This window comes from Loxodonta africana, chromosome 7 (genome assembly GCF_030014295.1).
Source record: "Loxodonta africana isolate mLoxAfr1 chromosome 7, mLoxAfr1.hap2, whole genome shotgun sequence".
Classification (NCBI taxonomy): Eukaryota; Metazoa; Chordata; class Mammalia; order Proboscidea; family Elephantidae; genus Loxodonta; species Loxodonta africana.
The window spans coordinates 64,866,072-64,889,149 of record NC_087348.1 but is presented as its reverse complement, the minus strand read 5'-3'; the positions used below and the strand labels follow the sequence as shown (position 1 = coordinate 64,889,149).

Sequence of the window (23,078 nt, the reverse complement as noted above, 5' to 3'; positions counted from 1 at the left end):
TGCACTTGGCTGCTACCTGGAAAGGCTGGAGGCTCCAGTCCTCCCAGGGGCACCTAGGACGAAAGGCCTGGTGATCTACTTCAAAAAATCAGCCACTGAAAACTATGGAGCTCAGTTTTACTTTGACACATGTGGGGTCACCATGATTCAGAATTAACCCAACGGCAACTGGTGATGGTGGTGGGGGTGGCTCACTACTACTTTCAACATTACCTGCTCACTATGTCACAGGCACTGTGCCCTGCACTTACGGTCCCATTTAATTCTAATGGCCTCCTCTAACTGCACTCCTTCTATGTGCCACCGTGCTGCATGCTTTATGTTCATTATCGCGTTTAATTGTTGAACCACCCTGAGTGAGTGCTACTATTATCTCCACACTGTAGATGAGTCTGTCACAAAAGGACAATTCTTGCATAATCCCAATGATACGAAATGTCTAGAATAGGCAATTTTATAGAGACCACAGTTTATTAGTGGTTACCAGGGTGAAGGGGCGAGAGGAAGAAAGGAAGATACAATGCTTAGGGGACACTGATTTTCTGTTAAAAGTGATGGAAAAATTCAGGAAAGGTTAATGGTGATGGTTGAACAACATGATAAACATAATTAATGTCACTGAAATGCACACATGAAAACTGTAGAAAAGGCAAATGTTCTGTTGCCAATATACTTACCACAATTTTTTTTTTTAAAGGAAAATGAGGCAACCATGAATCACACTCAGTTCTAGAATTTTTAGGCAAGTGCCAGATACAAGTTGTTTTTGAAAACATTGCCTAATACCCAACAGATTAAATTAAATGTTTAACTGAAGAGGAGTTTTTTGTTTGTTTGCCTTGGAAAATAAGTCTAGAAGATGATACGATTTAAAAACATTTTTTTAATGCTGGAAATTTCTCTGTACCCTTTTGGCAAATGAGGACTGCTAGAATATGCCCTGGGAAGGTCTGTCAGGAAATAATTGCACAGTCATGCCAGTTCAGGCTGTCTCCTCATCATGGGATTCCCAGTGGGCACTCTTTTGGACAGTCTCTGTAGAATGACTAAAACTGACAGACAGTGAAGGGAAGCTCTCATCCTTCACCTTAGTACAGAGTCACATTCAACACAAAATAATACAGCCAAAATCCAGTTGATCCTAGTGGAAAAGTTTTCCACACTTCCCAAAATTCTAATCTTTGTGAAGTCTCCTTTCCCTGACAATCTCTTGAGTCCATCTGGTTGTATCATACTCAAGTGTCATGTGTAGGTATGACAGCATTTTTGGTCTGTAGTTCTTTTTTTTTTTTTTTTTAGTTCTCTGTCTCAGTCAATGTATCCAACACTTGGCTTACTCCACACTGAGTTTACCCCATGCCTTCCTGTGAACTGCTCAAAATAAACCTTCTCAAGGCTAAATTCTGGTCAAATGAAAACTTTAATCAGATTTTACATTTACATTCGTCTAGTTATATAACTTAAATAGTAAAAGCACTTGCTGATGTCTTTATTAGTACTCAGCTTTTATTATGGCTTTTAAAAAATAATACTTAAAAGTGCACGATGATTAGTTAAACCAAGATTTAAGACAAAACATTTCCAGTAATAAATTAGTCCATTGCATACAGGTTCAGGTTAGAAAATATCAAATAAGTACTGGGAAAAATATATTTTAAAATTAGCTCAATTTAGGTATGAAGCCATTTTATTTAAATATCTAATTTAAACCTTCAGTATTTCATTTATTTCATGCATTAATTCCATTATAAGAGGTCCTTTATTCCAGCAATTCCTAGATTGCCCAAATGAGATATAAGAAGAATTCCACTCTGCTCAATAACATAATCTGTTTTCATAGGACCATGACTAGAAATTCTGCTCCCAACACAGGAGCCAGAGTGGAAATATAATTCCCCAATCCAGTGGCAAGGAGCTAATAATGCTGCAGTCCAGAATAAGGAGTGCACAGCTGGGAATGATCACATTCTGATCCCTGAGCACTTAACCTGAGCAAACAAGGCCTGACTCCTTTCAAAATTCAACTTTGGTTGAAAAATATTGGGGTCACAGACAGAGACACAAATGCCAAGGTGAAAGACACTGACAGAAAGTACCCCAAACAAGGTGGCAGGGTTTTCAGGTGGTGCTTTTCCTTCGATAACAACTACATTCAGAAAGTTCACATTCCATTTTCTCAAATTGCCATGACATTGTACCAAATCTTCTTCCGCTAGGCCTGCTGGGACCAAAAAAACCGATCACATTTTTCAAGCATGCTTTGAATCAAGGCTCTGAAATTCCAAAGAAAGAAACAAGCAAAATTAGTTGTTACTGTTCATTCTTCATTTAAAACCACAGAGAATTACAGTTTTAAAAAGTTGACTGAGCCCATTCGATACTCGGTATCAATAATACAGAATCAAGTACACATCAGATTTGAGTATTTGTGTTCATCTCAACAGTAGGAATTATTACCTTAACTGTTTTCATTAACAGATAGGTCTCCGTTCCCTCATCTGTTATTGAGGGGTTATAAATGGATGATCTCTACAGTCCCATCTCTCTCTGAAAGCCTGTGGGGTTTTACGTTCTCCAAGCACCTATGGAGAGGGCATTACGGATATGCATTACCTCTGCCTTTTCTCAGCAATCCTCAGGATATCGCAGGTTCTGGTAAACCTCTCTGACAACTCAAGGGCCAAACCACATTCCTGTAGCAGAGACCAGGCCCGATCTGGGCCCATAGCCTTAGCTAATAGAAGCGCCACATTTTCCACACTGATGGGGGAAGGCCCATCACTGAAGTTCCCATTTGGTGACTCTTGGGGGGCTGGCCTGGTGCTCCTGTTCTGTACAAGATGTAAGAGAAGCTTCCATTCCTCCATAGTCTCTGGGATCCAACCTACACACACAGAGACACAATGTTGCTCTGACTGCTCTTAGTATACTGCCTGAATATAGAAAACGATGGAAGTTATATGTGAACATGCTTAATACAAAAACATAAACATATTCAAGAACATAATCTAACACAAAGTTGTTTTCTGAACACGCTGAATAAATAGTTTATGATAAACAGCAATCACAAAATTAGCTTCAACATTCTTTGTCGTTGGTGTGTGCTGTCCCGTGAATTCCGACTCACAGCGACCCTATGCGGCAGAGTGGAACTGCCCACAGGGTTTCAAAAACTATAATCTTTATGACACCAGACTGCCAAATCTTTGTCCCACAGAGTGGCTGATGGGTTGGGACCGCCCACCCTTCAGTTAGCAGCTGAGTGCTCGACCATTGCACCACTAGGGCTCCTTATTCTTTCATTTAGTCACCCAATAAATAATTAGTCCAGGACACGCTCTATGCCACACAATGGATACACAATGACGAACAAAACAGATACGATCCCTGCACTCTTGTGGAGCGTACGGTCTGGTAAAGGAGACAGAACTTAACGTATAAATAAATATATACTTTCAAAATGTGCTAAGTGGTGAGAAAGAAAAGAACAAGGAACCATTAGAATGGCAGAGGGAGATCTAATTTTGTTTGCAGGATCTGAGAAGAGCTCTATGAGGGCATGAACATTTATTCAAGCAGACAGCTGAAAGATGAGTCGAGCTTGGAGAAAGGTGTGTGCACGGGGCCCACGCAGGTGCAAACGTGTGGGAGAGTATCAGGAATGGAAGGTGAAGGGGCACACATTTCTGAGAAAGGAAACATGGAAGATGGCTTGAGACAGAAAAGAACGTGGTGAGTTCACGAAATTCAAAAAAGGCTTACAGTGTGCAAAAGGAGTAGTGAGTGGTGAGAATGAGATGACAGGGCCAGGCCTTATGGTCCAGTTTAAGAATTTGGGTTTTATTCTGAGTGTAACACACAGGGTTTCAAAAATGAGAGCCATAAAATCCATTTTTTGTTTTAAAAGAAACATTCTGGCTGTTACATGGAAAATGGATTGAAGATGGGCAAGAATGGAAGCCAGATGACCAGTTATGAGGTTACTGCAGTAGTTTAGGCAAGTAGATAGGACGGACCAGTGATGGTTGTGGGGAAGAAGAAAGTGGATGACTGAGATACATATTTCCGGGCAAAATCAACAAGTCTTGGAGAGGGACTGATACGAGTTGTTAGGAGAGAGGTGTGTCAAGAAAACACCTCCATTTAATACAAGGGTAAGAATCATTCTTGTTATTACTAATATTCTTATGATATTAACAAAATATTAAGAGTATTTTTATGTGACAGGAGGATTTTAGGTGATACTTATTCTTCCTTGAATTTTGTTTTTCCTATAACACACACATTATGTTGTAATTTAAAAAACGTAAAACATTTATATCTTAACTTTCCTGGTTATTTTTCAGAAAGGTGTGCATATCTATAATTCTATTCCTACTAAACCACCTGGCTCTCTTGTTTCATTCTGGAAACAAGGATGATCTCAGCAATTAATGCTACAGCTGGACATACGAAACCAACCCTTGCTAGTCAACTGGCTTCTTTGTTCCACCTCTGACTTTCCATCTCCCGGGCCAACAGGGCTGAAAAAGGCTGTAGGTCACACTGCTAGATAAAGGGCCTTGATGTAAAGCTGTTGACATCTGTACTGAGATGAATAAAGCAGCACCACAAAACAGACCAAGACCACCTATCTGAATGCAGGACAGACTCTCAGACTTCAGGTATTTGTGTGTCAAAGTCCTGGTGTTCTGCAATTTCAGCTGCACTGGGTTGATTTAAAAAAAAAAAAAAAAGTGTATCTAAATATGTATGAAGGTTAGGGAGTTTGATCACTACTCCATTTAAGTTTCATCATACTTATCTCTACCACTTGATTCTCTGTGGAAAGACAACATGATACAGGGAAAAGCAGCTGAGCACAGGCTTTGGAGATAGTCAGAACTGAGTCTGAACACCAGCTCCAGCACTCACTAGCTGTTTGACCTTGGGAAAATTAATTGCCCTTTCTGGCCCTTAATTATAATATCTGTTAATCAGGAGGAAACCCTGGTGGCATAGTGGTTAAATGCTATGGCTGCTAACCAAAGGGTCGGCACAGTTCGAATCTGCCAGGCGCTCCTTGGAAACTCTATGGGGCAGTTCTACTCTGTCCTGTAGGGTCTCTATGAGTCAGAATCGACTGGACGGCACTGAGTTTGGTTTTTGGTTTGGTTAATTGGGAATTATATAACTGTTCTGAGGGTTTGTTACCTCATTTAAAACAGTGTATGGAAAGGACCTGGTATATTGTCTAACATATAGTAGTCATTCATCAAGTAAAAAGTTACCTAGTTTTATTCCTAATTATGATTTCATAATATATCAAGTGGTACAAAACCTATGGATCAGTTCTACTCTGCACACATGGGGTTTCCATGAGTCAGAATCAACTCAACAGCAACTAACAAAAATAAAAAGTCCACAATTTGACGGCTAGCTAGAATTATATACATGATCATTGAAATGTTCACCCTATTTCTTTATTGAAAAATCTGAAGTGGTTTCTAAACACTATAACCAAGAGTAACCAACTGGGATTTACATACCATCGTCCCCTTCCATCAGACTCATATCATTCAGATGCACGATGTTAGTGAATGCCTCTCTTCTTCTCTCCAGCTCCAAGCAGAGAGTAAGATATCCAGGCCAGAAACTTGAAAGACACCAAAGTTGAGGAAAGGGATAAAAGGTAGTGAATTTATCTAGAGCTGTGCTATCCAAATACAGTAGCCACTAGTTACAGGTGGCTGTTTAAGTTTAAATTTAAATTAATTAAAAAAACCCAAAAACAAGCCCATTGCCGTCGAGTTGATTCCAACTCATAGGGACCCCACAGGACAGAGCAGAATTGCCCCATAGGGTTTCCAAGGAGTGGCTGGTGGATTCGAACTGCTGACCTTTTTGCTTAGCAGCATAGCTCTTAAGCAGTGTGCCACTGGGACTCCAAAATTAGTTAAAAGTAAATAACATTAAAAAGTCAGTTTTTCAGATGAACTATTCATATTTCAAGTACTCAATGGCCACATGTGGCTAGTGGCTACTATACTGGACAGCACATTAGAACATTTCCGTTATCACAGAAAGTTCTCCTGGATAGGCATCATCTAAAAGGCTTAAGAAAAAACTAAAAGGTATTAGTAAATACAGACATTTGAGGCCAAACACCAATCATAAACATTTATGCTTATACCTTTATCAATTTTATAAGATTCAACACCAAACATGCACGTTTCTTCTCTAAATTATACGCAAACCTTGGCAGTTCTCAACTGTCCCCTCTCCTTCATGCGCTATATGCAGTATCAACAAGTCCCACTGCACCTTTCTTTGAAATGTCCGTTGGTTCTGCTCCTTCTGCTGCCCTGCTAATCACCAATTCACTCATACTGGAATTACCAAAATGGCTTTCTTTCTCTAATCCCTCTTGCGTATGACATCAAAAATGATCTCCAGAAAACGCCACTTTGATCATGTCATTTCCTTACCTAAAAGGGTCTCTAACCAGACCAGTTGTTGATGACTTGATTCCAAATCATGGAGACCTCATGTGTTTTCAATAGCTGATTTTTCAGAAGTAGACTGCCAGGCCTTTCTTCCAAGGTGCCTCTTGAGGTGAGCTTGAACCGCCAACCTTTTGGCTAGCAGCTGAGCACATTAACCGTTTGCACCATCCAAGGATAAAAGGTCTCTACTGCTAACTAAATTCTTCTGACCAGCTTTCAAGGTCCTGTATGACCACGTCACCCATCACCTGCACAGTCTCACTGTCATTATCCAAAAGAAGCAACTGCTGCAGTCACCCAGGTTTTAATGAACAAACATGTATTAAGCACCTACCACTGCACAAATTAGGCATAATGAGAGAAATGGAAGACACCAGTCCTTATCTCCAAACGATTATAATCCTGGGGGAGTGATAAAAGAATATGACCAGCCAATAACTAACTAATACGTGGTACAGAAAACAAGCAACATCAGTTTTTTATGCCTTTGCTCTTGCTGTTTCTCTCACCCATCCTGCCCTACCCCCTGGCTCCTTTACAAATCCAAATCCTATCCAGGCTTCTGGGCTTACTTCCACAATCTCACCTCCTCCCTGAGTCCTTCACCAGTGATTTTATTGAACCCATTCGCTTCTCCGAAGCCATATTATATATCAACTTTAACTAGTATCACATAATCTGGTGTTTAGTTAAATACCATCTACATGCCTAAAAATGGGTCAGCAACTAGGCTGGAGGACAAGAGGGAATTAGCAAGGGTCAATCTTTCCTATACGAAGAAAAATTATACACAAAATTTAAAAGAAAATGTTTACTATTACTGAAAACAAAAAAGTACTTTTATGTAGCAAAGAGAATTCCCAAATGATACAACATATCAACTCAAGCCCTTAGCTGAACAGTTATTAACTGATTCTGTTCTTCACCGCAGCATCTAAGAAAATTCTCACTTACCCACAAGACCTACAGATGTCAGTCATTTTTTCTTTTGTTGTAAAATCTGCAGGAAGTTTAATTAAATGAAGGATCAGCTGACTGTAAGTCCAGGAAAGTAAGTGTGAATGAGGCCTGTTAAAGGGAAAAATACTAGTAAATTAGATGGGAAGTAAACTTTAAAAGTGCGTATTGGTCCCGTCATAGGTAAGAATAGAGTTTAATGATCTTTGTTTCATCATTGTAACATTTTTCAAACATTTCTACTTGGCCTTTAGAAAACTAAAAATGTTAATTTTTCCTATAACAAACACCTGCTCATTTTTTAAAATTAGAGATTTTAGGTAATCAAAATTACAGATAGCCATTGTATCTTCTTCTAGACCTTTTCTCTATGCATATAAGATAGGTATTTTGGGCTTTTCTCTATGCATATAAGATAGGTATTTTGGGCTTTTAAAAACCTTTTTATGGAGAAAACACAAGGAATTTTTCTGATCCATTCTAAGTATCAAGATGCATTTTTTGTGAATTCCATTTTTTCTTAATCCTAATCAGAGGGTTATGTTCAGAAATCTCTTGGCAAAATTTCTAGGAAGAAAACACACATGGGCGCACACACACACACACAATATTTTCTCCCTCTCACCCAAGTCTACTAATCGGGGTCTCTTGATGTGAGTCCATGGAAGAGCTTCAGTGTGTCAGTATAATTCTCTCAAATCATGTGCTAAATATTCCACAAATGTGCATTTTTCTGAGAGGAGTCATCAGATTCTCTAAAGATCTATGACCCCAAACCACCAAGAACTAAACTCCGTCTCTCTACTACCATGACTTGCGTCAGCCTCTTCTCCCACCATAACAGTTTTTGTAAGTAAGCTCAGAATATTCTACATGAATAAACCATTTCCACTTCCAAGGATTTTAGGAGCTTAGTAAAAGGACTCTTCCATACCTGGGGTATCCTTCATCATCCATAGTGCTTGTGCTTGGTGGTGCACCATGGGACACTGCCAAAAGCAGCCAATCCAATTTTAAAGACTCTGGCTGTAGAAGGGACTCAAGGAAAGATGGCCTGAAAGAAAAGAAAAGAGAAAAATCAACAATCTTCATATGAGAAAGGAAACAAAGTATGGGCAGGTGAAGAAAATTTAATTACAGAATCAATATTGTGCATGAAAGAACTAGAAAATCCATCAGGAACAAAAAGTACAGAAATGCTGATGAAATCAGAATAGTCATTTAAATGCATAGTTGGGCTAAAAGATAAAAATTTGAAAGGGCCAAAAAAGGGGGAGTAGAATGGGGGATGAAAACCAGTGTGGCAAATATGAAACATCAGAGAAAGAAAGAGACAGGGGCAAGTTGCTAGTCTCAATAGCCAAGGCGGATGGTGTTTATGGCCACATGGAGATAGAAAATGAGGCCTCAGCCTAAAAAGAGGTGAAGAGCTGGAACTGAGATCCACCCACAAAAAGCTGGGACGTCGTCAATAAATACGTGAAGGTAAAACTCTACTCACTGGCAGAGAGATACAAGGAAGCTTATCTATGTTAGCCCAGGCTGTGAGGCAGTGGTTTAATTTTACACTGATGCTGTAAGAATCCCTGAGGAGGAAGAAGGGAAGAGCAGTACATTACGTGCATGTTTTTGGTGTGTGCTGAGACTGGTACGAGATTGCCAAAATGCCCCAAATATGTACTAGCTAATAGTCAAAAATGTTAAAATTGCTTATAAAAGGGTAATAATGCCCTGTCGAGAGAGAGGGAAGAGCCTGCAAACCTGTTGTCTTTCTCACCTTTGATCTTCAGGCCTTGATTTCACCAGGCTGTCTAAATAGGCCAAAAATTGAGCAGGATGATCATGACAAAGTTGTATGATATCCGAAGGCAAAACGGATGGGTAAAACCTGATTAAGGACCGAAGGGCAGATTCACCAAACTTCTCATACAACCTGCATTTAAAAACAAAACACTTTCCATTCCAACAGCAGTGAGATGATAAAACTTGTTCACACAAAGTACTTTTTAGAAATGAAAATGAATACACTAACAAGTAAACAAGATGCTGCCAACATGAAATTAGTAAAAATTTAAAGACTAAGATAAGAAAATGCACGTGCTTTAGTTCATATAAACAACATACAAGACAACCTACCAGGTAGCAATTTTTTTCCTAGGTTGAGTTAGTTCATATAAACAACATACAAGACAACCTACCGGGTAGCATAGGCAATCAATAAAGGACTATCAAAAGGGACTGAGTCATCTAGTAACTTCAATCTTGTTGGTAGGTCTCCTTCTTCCATGGCCATATACGCAGGATCGGAACTTGCCATTTCTGAAAGATAAAGCACTTTCTTTTCCTTTCACTTCTTAGCTGTAAATATTCATTAGCACATTTATTTTACAATCATTAGTCATGCGCCTAATGTGTGCAAGGCCTAAAATCTATTAAGCGTTGTAGGAGAGACAAAAAGGAACGTTTAAGGACTTTAAAATCAAATCAGGACAGGGGACACAACAGAGAACTCCAGAGGGAGCTGGAGAACAGTGGGATGCAGACTTCAAATTCTCGTAGAAAGACCAGACTTAATGGTCTGACTGGGACTAGAAGGACCCGGGAGGTCATGGTTCCCAGATCTTCTGTTAGCCCAAGACAGGAACCATTCCCAAAGACAACTCTTCAGACAGGGATTGGACTGGACTATAAGACAGAAAATGATACTGGTGAAGAGTGAGCTTCTTGGATCAAGTAGACACATGAGACTATGTGGGCAGCTCCTGTCTGGAGGGGAGATGAGAGGGCAGACGGGATGAGAGGCTGGCTGAATGGACACGAAAATAGAGGGTGGAGAGAAGGAGCGTCTCATTAGAGGGAGAGCAACTAGGAGTACACAGCAAGGTGTTTATGAATTTTTATATGAGAGGCTGACTTGATTTGTAAACTCGCACTTGAAGCACAATAAAATTTTTTTTAAAAATCATCTATATGAGATAAAAAGCTCAACAATTACACTAAAGATGAGAAGGGCGACAGAAAATCAAGAGCACAAAAAGGGAACAACCAGAATGCAATTAAAGAGAATGTTGACACATTGTAAAAAATGTAACTAGTATCACTGAACAATCTGCGTAGAAACTGTCAAATGGGGACTTAATTTGCTGTGTAAACTTTCACTGAAAATACAATATTATTTTTTAAAAAACAAACAAAATCAAATCGGGAGGCAAAGCATATTAGAGGTTTTAAACAGAAGAAAGGAAAAGATACCTGAAACATTTAAGCATCTGGGGAGACTGTGTACGTATCTACTACCCATGTCAAACTGCTCAGTTTTTTTCCTAGAACCATTGCCGCTACTCTATCTTTTAGAATAGAATAAATAAATTTAATTTAAAATATCTGATCCACTTTGTAAAATATCAGTCATAGCAAATCTTCATCTTTTGAAGAAATGCTTAAAAATGATTTGAATTCAATTCTGGTGAGTGAAGTGAGTGATGATATAGTTTAAACTATTCGTAGTAAAAAAAAAAAAGGAACTTAGAGTAACAAAATTCATTTTTTCAAGAAGTTCTCAACTGGCTCTGAAGACAAATACCAAAGAATGGTTGCAAAAGCTGTTTTCCATAATAACATCATTAGAAGAAGTGCAGACAGTTCATTTTAGAAGAAGTGCAGACCATTTTAAAGAGCCAATCCTCAATTTCTGATATATCTATTTTTTAAAAAAGTCTCATTTTTCCCAGCCAGTCTCATCGGCTCCCATTTGACTAGTCAGGTAATAAATACGTAAAAGAGTCAGCAAAGGAGCGCCCCACTTAGAGCTGGAAATGTGAGGGAAGGCTTTAGGATTGAGCGGCAACTAAGCTGGATCCACAGCATACTGTGTCCATCCAAAGTCAAGCAGTTACAGCTTCTCCAACTGCCCATCACGTAAGTAAACAGTCATTCTGGCTGATGGAGACTTTTCTCTGCTATCTCCTGTGATCACAGTTGGGTGTGAGCACATAATAGAGACAGACACAGCAAACTTCCTGTGGATAATAATGATAAACAATTCAACCTATGTGAAGACATTTAAATAACTTGTTTCTAATTTCACATAAAAGACAATCTACCTCTTCAACTTAGAAAAAGAAAATGAAATCATTTTCTACGCTTTTAACTGCTTAAATGTGAATTAAAGCAAAACTGTGTGTATATATATACACACAGGAATATTTAATAAGTACATTTACATATATACATATGTAAATATATATATTTAAAAATCTATATATATAAATACACACATTAACTATATATAACTATCGGGTCCCTGTTGGTGCCGTGGTTAAGAGCTGGGCTGCAAACCGAAAGGTTGGCTGTTCAAATCCCCCAGCCACTCTTTGGAAACTCTATGGGGCAGTTCTACTCTCTCCTATAGGGTCGCTGTGAGTTGGAATCAACTTGATTCAATGGCCAACAGGTTTGGTTTTTTTGGTTATGTATAACTATATATCAGTGTTTCTAGAAATCTAAAAAATCTTTAAGTCAGATAATATAAAAACGTATCACTACCTGTTTACTTTGGTAATGAATAACAAATATTTCCAAAGTCTAAAATCAGTCATCAGAAACATGGCATCTGTCACTCAACAGGGTTTTGAATTAAGAAGATTCACCTCTTCAAAAACATGGGCCTATGCAGTAGAATGGGCATGCATGACCTTTGGGATACAAGAGCTGGTTTCTACATCAGGATGACAAACATTACGACCTTCACACAAGTCTGAGGCAGAGACTGCTGGCTGCCCACCAAAATCTCTGAGACAGACATGTAAGCTCTTCACCCATATCTGTTCTCTTCCTCTTGGATTCCTGGACCGGATACATTTCCCAGCCTTCTCTGTAGTTAGGTATGATTGTGTGGTGAAATTCTTACCAATGGAACATGAATAGAAGAGATGTGAACAACTACCAGGGTAGATCTAGGAGAGAGCACTTCTGCCCCTTATAGCCTCTTCCCCCTGGATTTATCAACTCAATCTCAATGATAAACCCAGAGGAATGATGAAGTTCCAAAAAATGGCAAGCACCTGGAATTCTGAATTACCATATGGAAAAGAGCTGCCCAGTGGCCTGACACACTTGCCCTGAACTGTTGTATCAACAAGAAAAAAAAAAAAAAATCTAAGTAATTACATTATAACATTGCTCCACCATTTTCTGAAAGTAACTGTCTGAGAGAAATAAAACTAACTTCTTATAGGAGTTACAAATTAAACCAATGCTTAAAAATCTATTAAAAATTAAATTGGGCAGAAAACAGAATGAAGCATTAACTAGAACAGAGGTGATCTTCTACTTAAATCTTTTTTTTTAAACTCCAAAAAATCCAAGATGCCACTGCCAATTTCTATCCTTGGTAAGGCAATCTGATTATTACCTTTCAATCCTTCAATGAAAGTATCCCAAACACAAGGACTGTTAGCATAACTAAGCTTGACACTCTCCTTTGCTCTTTTCAAGTCCAGGAGAAAAAAGTACTTCTTTAGGAACTGACAAGCCAGAATTTCAGGAGAGCACTGTTGCAAACTGAGGTCCACGTGTCCATCTGTACATTCGACCTTAGAATTCAATACATTCAACTCCAAGCACAACGTTGTCAATTCAGCCAGGTCCTGCCGAAGGTCATTTGCTATGATGCATGGAGAACACACTCGGAAAAAGTCATCCGAGGGCTCTCTCAGACTACTTACAGATTCACGTGCTGCTTGATCCATAGTTTCTTCATTGTCTAAAGAGTCCCTTTTTTCTCTTTCACTAGCATCATCTAATATTCCCTTTTCTGACTCATCAAGCAACAGCGTATCCTGGTAGGATTTCACAGATAAGCTGCTGGTGTCCGAAATGCCTGAAAAGTCCTTCATGGCAAAAGTTTTTTCTAACTGTAACAGCCACTCCTGTAAAACCATTCTCAGAGACCTGGGTTCAAATAAAACCAGTGGGTCCTGCAGCAAGGTCCTATATAAGACAGACAAGTATGAAATTTATGTTTTATATGTTTTTCTTTAAAAAATGATTTGATGCTAAATAAACCTAATCCATACAACATACTTATCTGGCATACAGACTACTTTTCGACTCTTTTAAACGACAATTATCAGAGCAAGACGATAATACAGAGAACATTCACTTTGTAGTACTTCACTAATTCTTGAATTTCAGTTTCAGTTTACATGACTCTGCCCCAAACTGTCTCTTCACCACTACTGATGATCTCAGAAAGCCATTCCCATTCACTATAAAACTTTCTCATTTATACTCACATTGCTTCTGTTGTTGCTACTTTGAGCTCTTGTAACCAGTCTTGTTCTGGAGGTTGACTAGTTGCCTCTTTTTTTTCCCTAGACAAGTATGAAAAAGAGACTTAGAAGAATTCAGAGCTTTCTCGGACAAATATTTCTAAGCATTTACTGAGTGGCAGGTACTGTACTTAATGTTACATGAGACACAGATGAGTATAAATAATGGTCCATGGCTGCAAGAAAAGTAAGCTCAAGTCAGAGTAAACTCAAGTCAGACAGAAACACATGCAAACAAGTAACTATAATATAATGAGAATAAAATGAATGCTAAAGAGCAGCACAAGCATTGTGCTATGGAAGCACAAAAGAATGAATCATTATTCTGATAATCAAGGAAAGCTTTCCTGAGAAGGTAGTATTTATGTTAGGAAAAAAATGGTGGAAGAATACTCCTGACAGCTGAAACAGAATGAAGAAAGGTAATGAGGTATCAGAGTACCTGCCCAGTTCTCTGAGAGGCCTGGAAGTCAGAGTTCTTAGAACGATGTGGTTGGAAATGAGGCTGGCAAGATGGGCTAAGGTCAGACTGGGGCTGCCTGAAAGGCCATGATAATAAACTTATGCTTTTTTCCTAGAAACGCGGCAGACTTGCTAACTTATTCTGAGGATGACACACTTTTTATTTCATCTGACTGTTCAGGTACTCTGGGTCTGTGCAACTCTTTCCCAATTCCTGGATGTGTGCTGAGCTTGTTTGCCTCTATTGCACATACACCCTGAGCTATGAGATTAGGTGGAGAACAGACAGACATGACACTGCACACTGTGCCAGGTCAAGGGCTCTGCTACAACATAAGGACCATACCACCAGCATATCATAGTAAAGGACATGAGAGGACATCAATGCCAACACTCTCATCTCACAGACCAGACAGCACTAGTGACTTACCCAAAGACACACGCAGGTCAGAAGCAGAGCCAGGACAAGGCCTAGGTCCTTAGTCATCCTACTCTTAATCTAATACCCCTTCTCTGCATCCAGAAGTTTAAAGAGTGGGGGGGTTTATGCAGGTCAAAGATGGGAGAGGTGCACGATTAAAACTCTCTCAATAGATTTGCTGTAGGTTGAAGCAATTTTCTAGTACCTTGTGGCATTCACAATTTTTATGAGCTGTACAAACAATCTACAATGAACGGGATCATGCAAGCACTTTTTCCAACAGGGTTTCTTCAAACTGGCAGCTGGCTCCTCCAGAATTTACACAGATTTACAGGCAAGGGCTTACACAGTGTCTTCCTCCTTTGGGTAGGTGACTGGACTCATATCCTCTTCACATGACTGTTCATCATCCCTTGGTTCTGGTCTCACTTTCAGATCAGGGCTTGTATGAAAGGTGCCAATTTTCTCAGTAGTTTTACGCACAAAGCTAGAAACACTGGAAGCCAAATACAGAAAAAAACTAACATGAAAAAAATATCTCAGCTCTGCCAAGATGAAAAATTCAGTACCTGAGCTCCCTATGGTCCTATAAGTCCCAGGATGGCAACCTGGACTTGACAAAAAGACTCTGTTTATAGTAACTTCCCTACTCGCATATATATATATATTACATAAGGTCCATGTAAAATTCACAATATAATGATTCACTTCATTTACTAAGCTATCCTGAGAAATCAATTACTCAGTGCTAAAGAAAAGGTTATTAACAACAGCTGTGTCTGCAATGTTTCTGTCAATTTAAGCAAAGTAAGTCACGTGATCACCTGCCCCATCCTGGCCATAGGATAACGAAGAAATTTTTTCATAGAAACTCAGTTGCTGACTAGTCACAATACACCCTTAACAAGCAAAAGGTGTATCCAGTAGGACTCCGATAATCAGTGAAGTAGCAACACAAAGTTACCTCTTTCAAACTCAAATGCCAATCCTGGTCCCAGAGAGTAAACAGAGTTCCAAAAAGTCTCTAATTCTGAGCCCAGGCTGAGTAAGGATCGAGAAATGACTAATGACATATGGAAACTGTTCTTATTAAAAATGAGGAAAAACACAGCTTTTTAAACTTTTGCTCTGTCTGGGGAAAAAACATACTTGTAACAACTCAAATATCCACTTATTCAAATAAAGAAAGAAGATAAATTCTCCAAGACTAAAACGAAAAGTTAACAGCTCTTGGAAAAGAAATAACCTAGCAGAATTTCTTTTTCTCATTTAAAATGTTTTCCCATTTTCACCACAAAGAACCTAATGACACAACTGAAACAAAACCAGAAATGGGATTAAATGACAAGACCAATTGGTTTACCTTTCCTTGACAGCCTGAAGAGACACGAGAGGAGATGGAGAACGAAATGATAATGGGATGCCAAAGGGGAGGAAAGATTCATTCTTCTCTGCCTCAAACGTCACTGAAACATGAGAAACACTGTCTAATGAATGGAGTTGGGGAAAAAGAAACAAAGTCTAATCCCATGGGAGTTTTCCATTTTTAAGAAATGCTGAAATGAATAAACCAAAGGAAATGAAGGATTTGATACCAAAATCACAACTGATCCAGATACAAATGAGCAGAACACAGGTGTACAAGATGCACAGGATGGTCCACAAAGAAAACACTTAGGCAGGTACCTTCATTTCCTACTAACCCTGAATCCCCATAAGTCAAAAAGGAAGTTTAGGGTCTCTATTAATCTCTTCTCAACAGTTCGGTCACAGGAAAACTTGAACATCAAGAAGTGAAGGGAATGGCCCCCAAAACTGTAGTAATTTTTCATTCCTGATGGAAAATAATTTGGTTAGTCACAATAAAAATCTTTTCACTCTTTCGGTTAATGACCACCTTTCTTAACCTTTCAAGCATTTTGATGCATGATCAAATTTAAGTACTTACCAATGTTAGCCTAAACACGAGGGGCAAAAAACCTCTATATATAAATCCACTCTTCTAGTGGTGAGCAGATGTATAGGTCAGGATGGAAAGCCTACCAAATAAAGTACTAAAATGATTAACGTTTTATAGAAAACTCTATGCACAAGATAATACTGACAACCAGAAGTCATGGGAGATAATTGCCTCCCATCAGCATCAACAACAGACACATTCGTCACCTTCGTTTTCGTGTGAGCCACAGCATTGCTCTGGCTGGTCTTCTTCCTGATGTGAGGTGAATTCTTTAAGTCTCTCGTCTTCTGAGAGGGTTTGGCTCTGAAGAGAACAAGAGTCTTCATCTGACTGACTGCCTCTTCTACTACTAATGATACGATAGATACCAGAGTCCAAGATGCTGAAACTTTCCTAAAAATAAGAAGTCCAAAAATTCAAAGTAAAGTTTTATTTTATAACACAATATAGCCTTTTAAGAGAAATACCAACACCAAAGTAGAAAGTCAGGAAAAGCAGTTATGAATATTAGATTAAACTGGTGAGCAAGGTTTTGGTTGCTGGCAGCTGGGTCACTCTGATTTGCCAGTAGTATAATGCTACAGCATTTCTCTACCTTGCCTTCATAAAGCCCGACAGTTAGAATGGGGATTAGATATGACAATTCTGAGATGCACTGAGACACACATTAGCATTAGCATGAAGCACATAAAATCACATATTAGGAGCAATATAACTTATGCTGGAGGTCATATGAAGTCTCAAATGCATTTGGGAACAGGAAATAATAATCAATTACAAAACAAAAATGTGGATCCAAGACACATCTAGCCAGAGGCTTCCTGTGGCCGTCCAACAGCGAGAAGAAAGGCCCCCCAAATCTATTATATAGAAACTTTCCTAAATCTCGTAGCTAATAACTGGATATTTGAGTTGTTAGCTTATTCTGAAATAAATAAACCAAAGGAAGGATTCGATTCCAGAATCACAACTGATTCAGACACAAATGAGCAGAACACAGGTGTACGAGATGCATGGAATGGTCCGCAAAGAAAACACTTAGGCAGGTACCTTCATTTCCTAACCCTGAATCCCCGTAAGTCAAAAAGGAAGCGTAGGGTCTGTGTTAATCTCTTCTCAACAGTTTAGTCACAGGAAAACTCGAACACCGAAAAGTGAAGGAAAGTGAGTGCAGCCTGAAGAGGAAAAATCTTACTCCACAGCAAAATGCTTTTAAAAGCAGAGAACACCTACATGTGATGAAATGGAGCTTCTTCTACTGCTGCAAGCTGAATCCAAAGGTTCAAATTTTAAGATCAATTCTTCCAACTGAGAAATTAGATCGCTGCAGCTTGAGTGGTCCAGCTGAGATTTCAAATGCTCCAATTTATCAACAGTCAAACTTTTTCTTGCCTAATAAAAGAAAAAGTAAACATCCATGGGTACTGTCAATAATGGAATAGTTTCTTGTCTGCAACTAAATCTATACTCAATGGCCAATATAATGAAAGAGGTCTAACATAGCAAATAAAACATCTGAAGTGCTTTCTAACAGGCTGATGAAAGCCCTAATGAGAATCACCTTAGGAATTAAAAATCTAATCAACAATAACCACACACATATGTATAATCAAGCCCCTTAAAACAAGGCCTGAAGTTAAAATAAATTTGTGGGTATATGTGATATGCCTGAAGTTAAAATAAATTTGTAGGTATATGTGATATTTTTAACAAAATAAAAAACTAATGAAGACAAACAATTTTATAACACAATCGTGCAATTTAGGATGGCATTAACAACCCATGATGAACACACCTAGGTAAGTTCTCTGACTTACTCTGCTGGCAATAATAGAATTTTGGAAGAGACAGCAAGTATGAGCAGCCAGGTTCCATAGGCCTCTCCTTAGCAGGCGTTCCACACAGCGTTCCACAGATAACAGCGAAAGATGTGAGACTTTCCCATTTAGGTGCAAACAAAACAGCTCATTCTTGCAAACAGCCACATCCTGAATATCTATAAAAACCACAGAAGTTAACATGCAAGATGTTAACCAAATCACCCTTTTTCATTTTCTTAAGGGCTAAAATTATTCTGGAGCCCTGATGGCACAGTGGTTAAGAGCTCGACTGATAACCAAAAGGATGCAGTTTGAATATACCAGCTGCTCCTTGGAAACCCTATGGGGCAGCTCTACTCTGTCCTACAGGGTAGCTATAAGTCGGAATTGACTCAACAGCAATGCGTTTGGTTTTTTGTTAATTATTCTAATACATTCACTTCTTATATAGGGTCTGGCTTGACTGAATTTCATCTCTATTTTTGTATTTGCATTTCAACAAAGAAATAATATTTTAGACATTTTCTATTCTAAAAAGATCAAGAATAAAGGATATGAAAAAAGAACTGCATCTCTTTGATTTAAAATCCTGTGTTTAAATGCTATTTTCTGTGAAATGAAATTGTGACTTAAAAAGAGGACAATCTGCATTAGAGGCCAGACTATAACATTTCTAAGAGTTACAATTTGATGTTCAATGAATAGGCTGACACACTGTATGTAAACCAATAAGCAATTCATGAGAAAATATGTCTTGGCAGAGTATCTTTTTTTTTTTTGGCAGAGTATCTTGAAAGGACTTAAAACCTGAAAAGTCAATTCCACCCAAAGCAATATACAAATACAATGCAATCCCGATCCAAATACCAACAGCATTCTTTAAAAACTAATCATTAATTTTATATGGAAAGGGAAGAGGCCCCAGATGGGTAAAGCACTATTGAAGAAGAAGAATAAAGTAGGAAGACTCACACTACCTGATCTCAGAACCTACTATACAGACAGCTATGGTAGTCAAAACAGCCTGGTACTGGTACAACGACAGACACATTGACCAATGGAACAGAATTGAGAACCCAGATGTAAATCCACCCACCTCCAGTCACCTGATCTTTGACAAAGGCCCAAAGTCCATCAAATGGGGAAAAGACAGTCTTTATAACAAATGGTGCTGGCAAAACTGCATGTCTACCTGCAAAAAAATGACACAGGGCCCATACCTCACACTATACACAGAAACTAATTCAAAATGGATCAAAGACCTAAATATAAAACCAAAAACTATAAAGATCATAGAAGAAAAAACAGAGTCAACGCTAGAGGCCCTAGTACACAGCATTAACAGGATACAAACCGTAACTAACAACATATAAACTCCAGAAGATGAGCTAGGTAACTGGGATCTTCTAAAAATTAAACACTTAAGCTCATCAAAAGACTTCACCAAAAGAGTAAAAAGAGAACCTACAGACTGAGAAAAAAATTTTGGCTATAACAAACTGAACAAAGGTCTAATCTCTAAAATCTATAGGAAAATTCAACATCTCTACAACAAAAAGTCAAATAATCCAATTAAGAAATGGGCAAGAGATATTAACAGACACATCACCAAAGAAGACATTCAAGCAGCTAGGAGATACATGAGGAAATGCTTATAATAACTAGCCATTAGAGAAATGCAAATCAAAACCTCAACGAGATACCATCTCACTCCAATATTACAGGCACGAATCAAAAAAACAAAAAATAATAAATGTTGGAGAGGCTGCAGGAAGACTGGAACTCTTGTACACTGCTGGTGGGAATGCAAAATAGTACAACCATTTTGGAAAACAATATGGCGCTTCCTTAATAAGCAAGAAACAGAAATACCATATGATCCAGCAATTCCACTCCTAGGAATATATCCTAGAGAAATAAGACCTGTCACACAAATAGACATATGCACACCCATCTTCACTGTTTCACAACAGCAAAAAGGTGGAAACAACCTAGGTGCCCATCAATGGATGAATGGATAAACAAACTATAGTACATACATACAATGGAATACCATGCAACGATAAACAACAATGATGAATCTGTGAAGCTCTCACAACATGAATAAATCTGGAGGGTATTATGAGGAGAAAGGATAAATATGAGACCTCTATTACAAAAACTCAGGAAAAGGTTTACATGCAAAAAGAAACAATCTTTGATGGTTACCAGGGAGGGAAGGGATGGGGATGGAAAACCACTAAATAGACAGTAGGTAAGTGGTAACTTTGATGAAGGGTAAGACAGTACACAGTACTGGGGAAGCCAGCACAACTTGACTAAGACAAAGTCATGGAAATTCCATAAACATATCCAAACTCCCTGAAGGACCAAATTACTGGGCTGAGGGCTGTGGGGACCATTGTTTTAGGGAATATCTAGCTCAACTGGCATAACATAGTTCATAAAGAAAATGTGCTATGTTCTACCTTGGTAAGTAGCATCTCAGGGCCTAAAAGGTTGTCAGACGCCATCTAAGATACTCCACTGGTCTCACCCCATGTGGAGCAAGGGAGAATGAAGAAAACCAAAAAGATACCAGGAAATTTTAGTCCAAAGGACTAATGGACCACAAGTACCACAGCCTCCAGCAGACTAAGTCCAGCACAACTAGATGGTGCCCAACTACCACCACAGACTGCTCTGAGAGGGATCACAATAGAGGGTCCTAGACAGAGCTGGAGAAAAATGTAGAACAAAGTCTCTCTCTCTCACACACACACACACACACACACACACACACACAAGGACAGACTCACTGGTCTGTCAGAGACTGGACAAACCCCAAGAGTATGGCCCCTGGGCACCCTTATAGCTAGTAACAAAGTTACTCCTGAGGATCACCCTTCAGCCAAACATTAGACAGGCCCATAAAACAAAAGAAGACTAAATGGGCACACTAGCCCAGGGGCAAGGATGAAAAGGTAGGAAGGGACAGGAAAGCTAGTAATGGGGAACCCAAGGTTGAAAAAGGGAGAGTGTTGACATGTTGTGGGGTTAGTAACCAATGTCGCAAAACAATATGTGTATTAATTATTTAATGAGAAACGAGTTTGCTCTGTAAATCTTCGTCCAAAGCATAATAAAAAACATTAATATATATATATATATACACACACACATGTATATCGTTTTCAAGGGACACCTTTAAGGAATTTGATCCACAAGAAATCAGTGTTGATCAGACCAACACATAACAGTTTCTTTCTCTGTTTGTTTTTACAAAGTAGAAAAAGACAAAAAACTCAAGATAGGCTCTACTGCCCAGCAGTACTAAAAAGAAGTATACTTTCCCCATATCTGGTTTTAATTTAAAACACACACACACACACACACAAGTATACTTTCCCCATATCTGGTTTTAATTTAAAACACACACACACACACACACACACACACACACACACACAGATTTTCTCTGTTTTAGGCGCATAAAATGGCTGCTGTTCCCACAAGGACTTTTTAAACCCCCTAAACTACTGTGAAACAAAATGGGAGTTAGAACATGACTTCTAACAGAGATAGAGAATTAGGATAATTAGTGGGAAGGTGGTAACCCATTTAATCCTTAGCAGTGGTTACTAATATTTAATAATAAAACAAAATAACATTTAAAATTACTGATGAAACAATAGGTCAAAATTGTTGCCCTGAAATAGTCTTTAAACCTTGAACTAAAACTATTCCTCCCGATTGGTAAGGAAGAAGTAAAAGTATCTCTATTTGCAGATGACATGATTTTATACACAGAAAACCTTAAAGAATCCTCAAAAGAACTACTCAAACTAATAGAAAAGATCAGCAGAGTATCAGCATACAAGATAAACACACAAAAATCAGTTGGATTCCTCTACACCAAAAAAAAAAGAACATCGAAGAGGAAATCACCAAATCAATACCATTTACAGTAGCCCCCAAGAAGATAAAATACGTAGGAATAAATCTTACCAGAGACGTAGAAGACCTATACATAGTAAACTACAAGACACTACTGCAAGAAACCAAGAGAGACCTACGTAAGTGGAAAAACATACCTTGTTCATGGATAGGAAGACTTAACATTGTAAAAATGTCTATTCTACCAAAAGCCATCTATAAATATGATGCAGTTCCGATGCAAATTCCAACGAGATTTTTTAATGAGATGGAGGAACAAATCACCAACTTCATATGGAAGGGAAAGAGGCCCGGATAAGTAAAGCATTACTGAAAAAGAAGAACAAAGTGGGAGGCCTCACTCTACCTGATTTTAGAACCCATTATACTACCACAGTAGTCAAAACAGCCTGGTACTAATACAACAACAGATACATAGACCAATGGAACAGAATTGAGAATCCAGACATAAATCTATCCACATATGAGCAGTTGATATTTGACAAAGCCTCAAAGTCAGTTATATGGGAAAAAGACAGTCTTTTCAACAAATGGTGCTGGCGTAACTGGATATTCATCTGAAAAAAATGGAACAAGAGCCATACCTTACACCATGCACAAAAACTACCTCAAATGGATCAAAGACCTAAACATAAAACCTAAAATGATAAAAATCATGGAAGAAAAAAATAGCAACAATGCTAGGAGCCCTAATACATGGCATAA

General features: G+C 38.6%; 1 protein-coding gene across 6 annotated transcripts in view; it reads right to left on the bottom strand.

The window, feature by feature from the left end:
• Nucleotides 1-1,263: 1,263 nt before the first annotated feature.
• The window catches only part of HPS5 (HPS5 biogenesis of lysosomal organelles complex 2 subunit 2), a 61,142-nt gene continuing 39,327 nt past the window's right edge, over nt 1,264-23,078 (bottom strand). For 4 of the 6 annotated variants that reach the window (XM_010592197.3, XM_010592198.3, XM_010592196.3 and 1 more), the window contains exons 10-23: nt 18,435-18,613; nt 17,851-18,009; nt 16,824-17,010; nt 16,021-16,123; nt 15,004-15,153; nt 13,739-13,816; nt 12,856-13,433; nt 9,641-9,761; nt 9,220-9,375; nt 8,377-8,496; nt 7,440-7,553; nt 5,529-5,635; nt 2,614-2,884; nt 1,264-2,273 (exon numbers count right to left, since the gene is read on the bottom strand). In XM_010592197.3, coding sequence (XP_010590499.1) covers nt 2,213-2,273; nt 2,614-2,884; nt 5,529-5,635; nt 7,440-7,553; nt 8,377-8,496; nt 9,220-9,375; nt 9,641-9,761; nt 12,856-13,433; nt 13,739-13,816; nt 15,004-15,153; nt 16,021-16,123; nt 16,824-17,010; nt 17,851-18,009; nt 18,435-18,613 — 2,384 coding nt within the window. In that variant the 3' untranslated portion in view covers nt 1,264-2,212. The other 2 variants (XM_023550799.2, XM_023550800.2) reach the window with 2 other exon arrangements.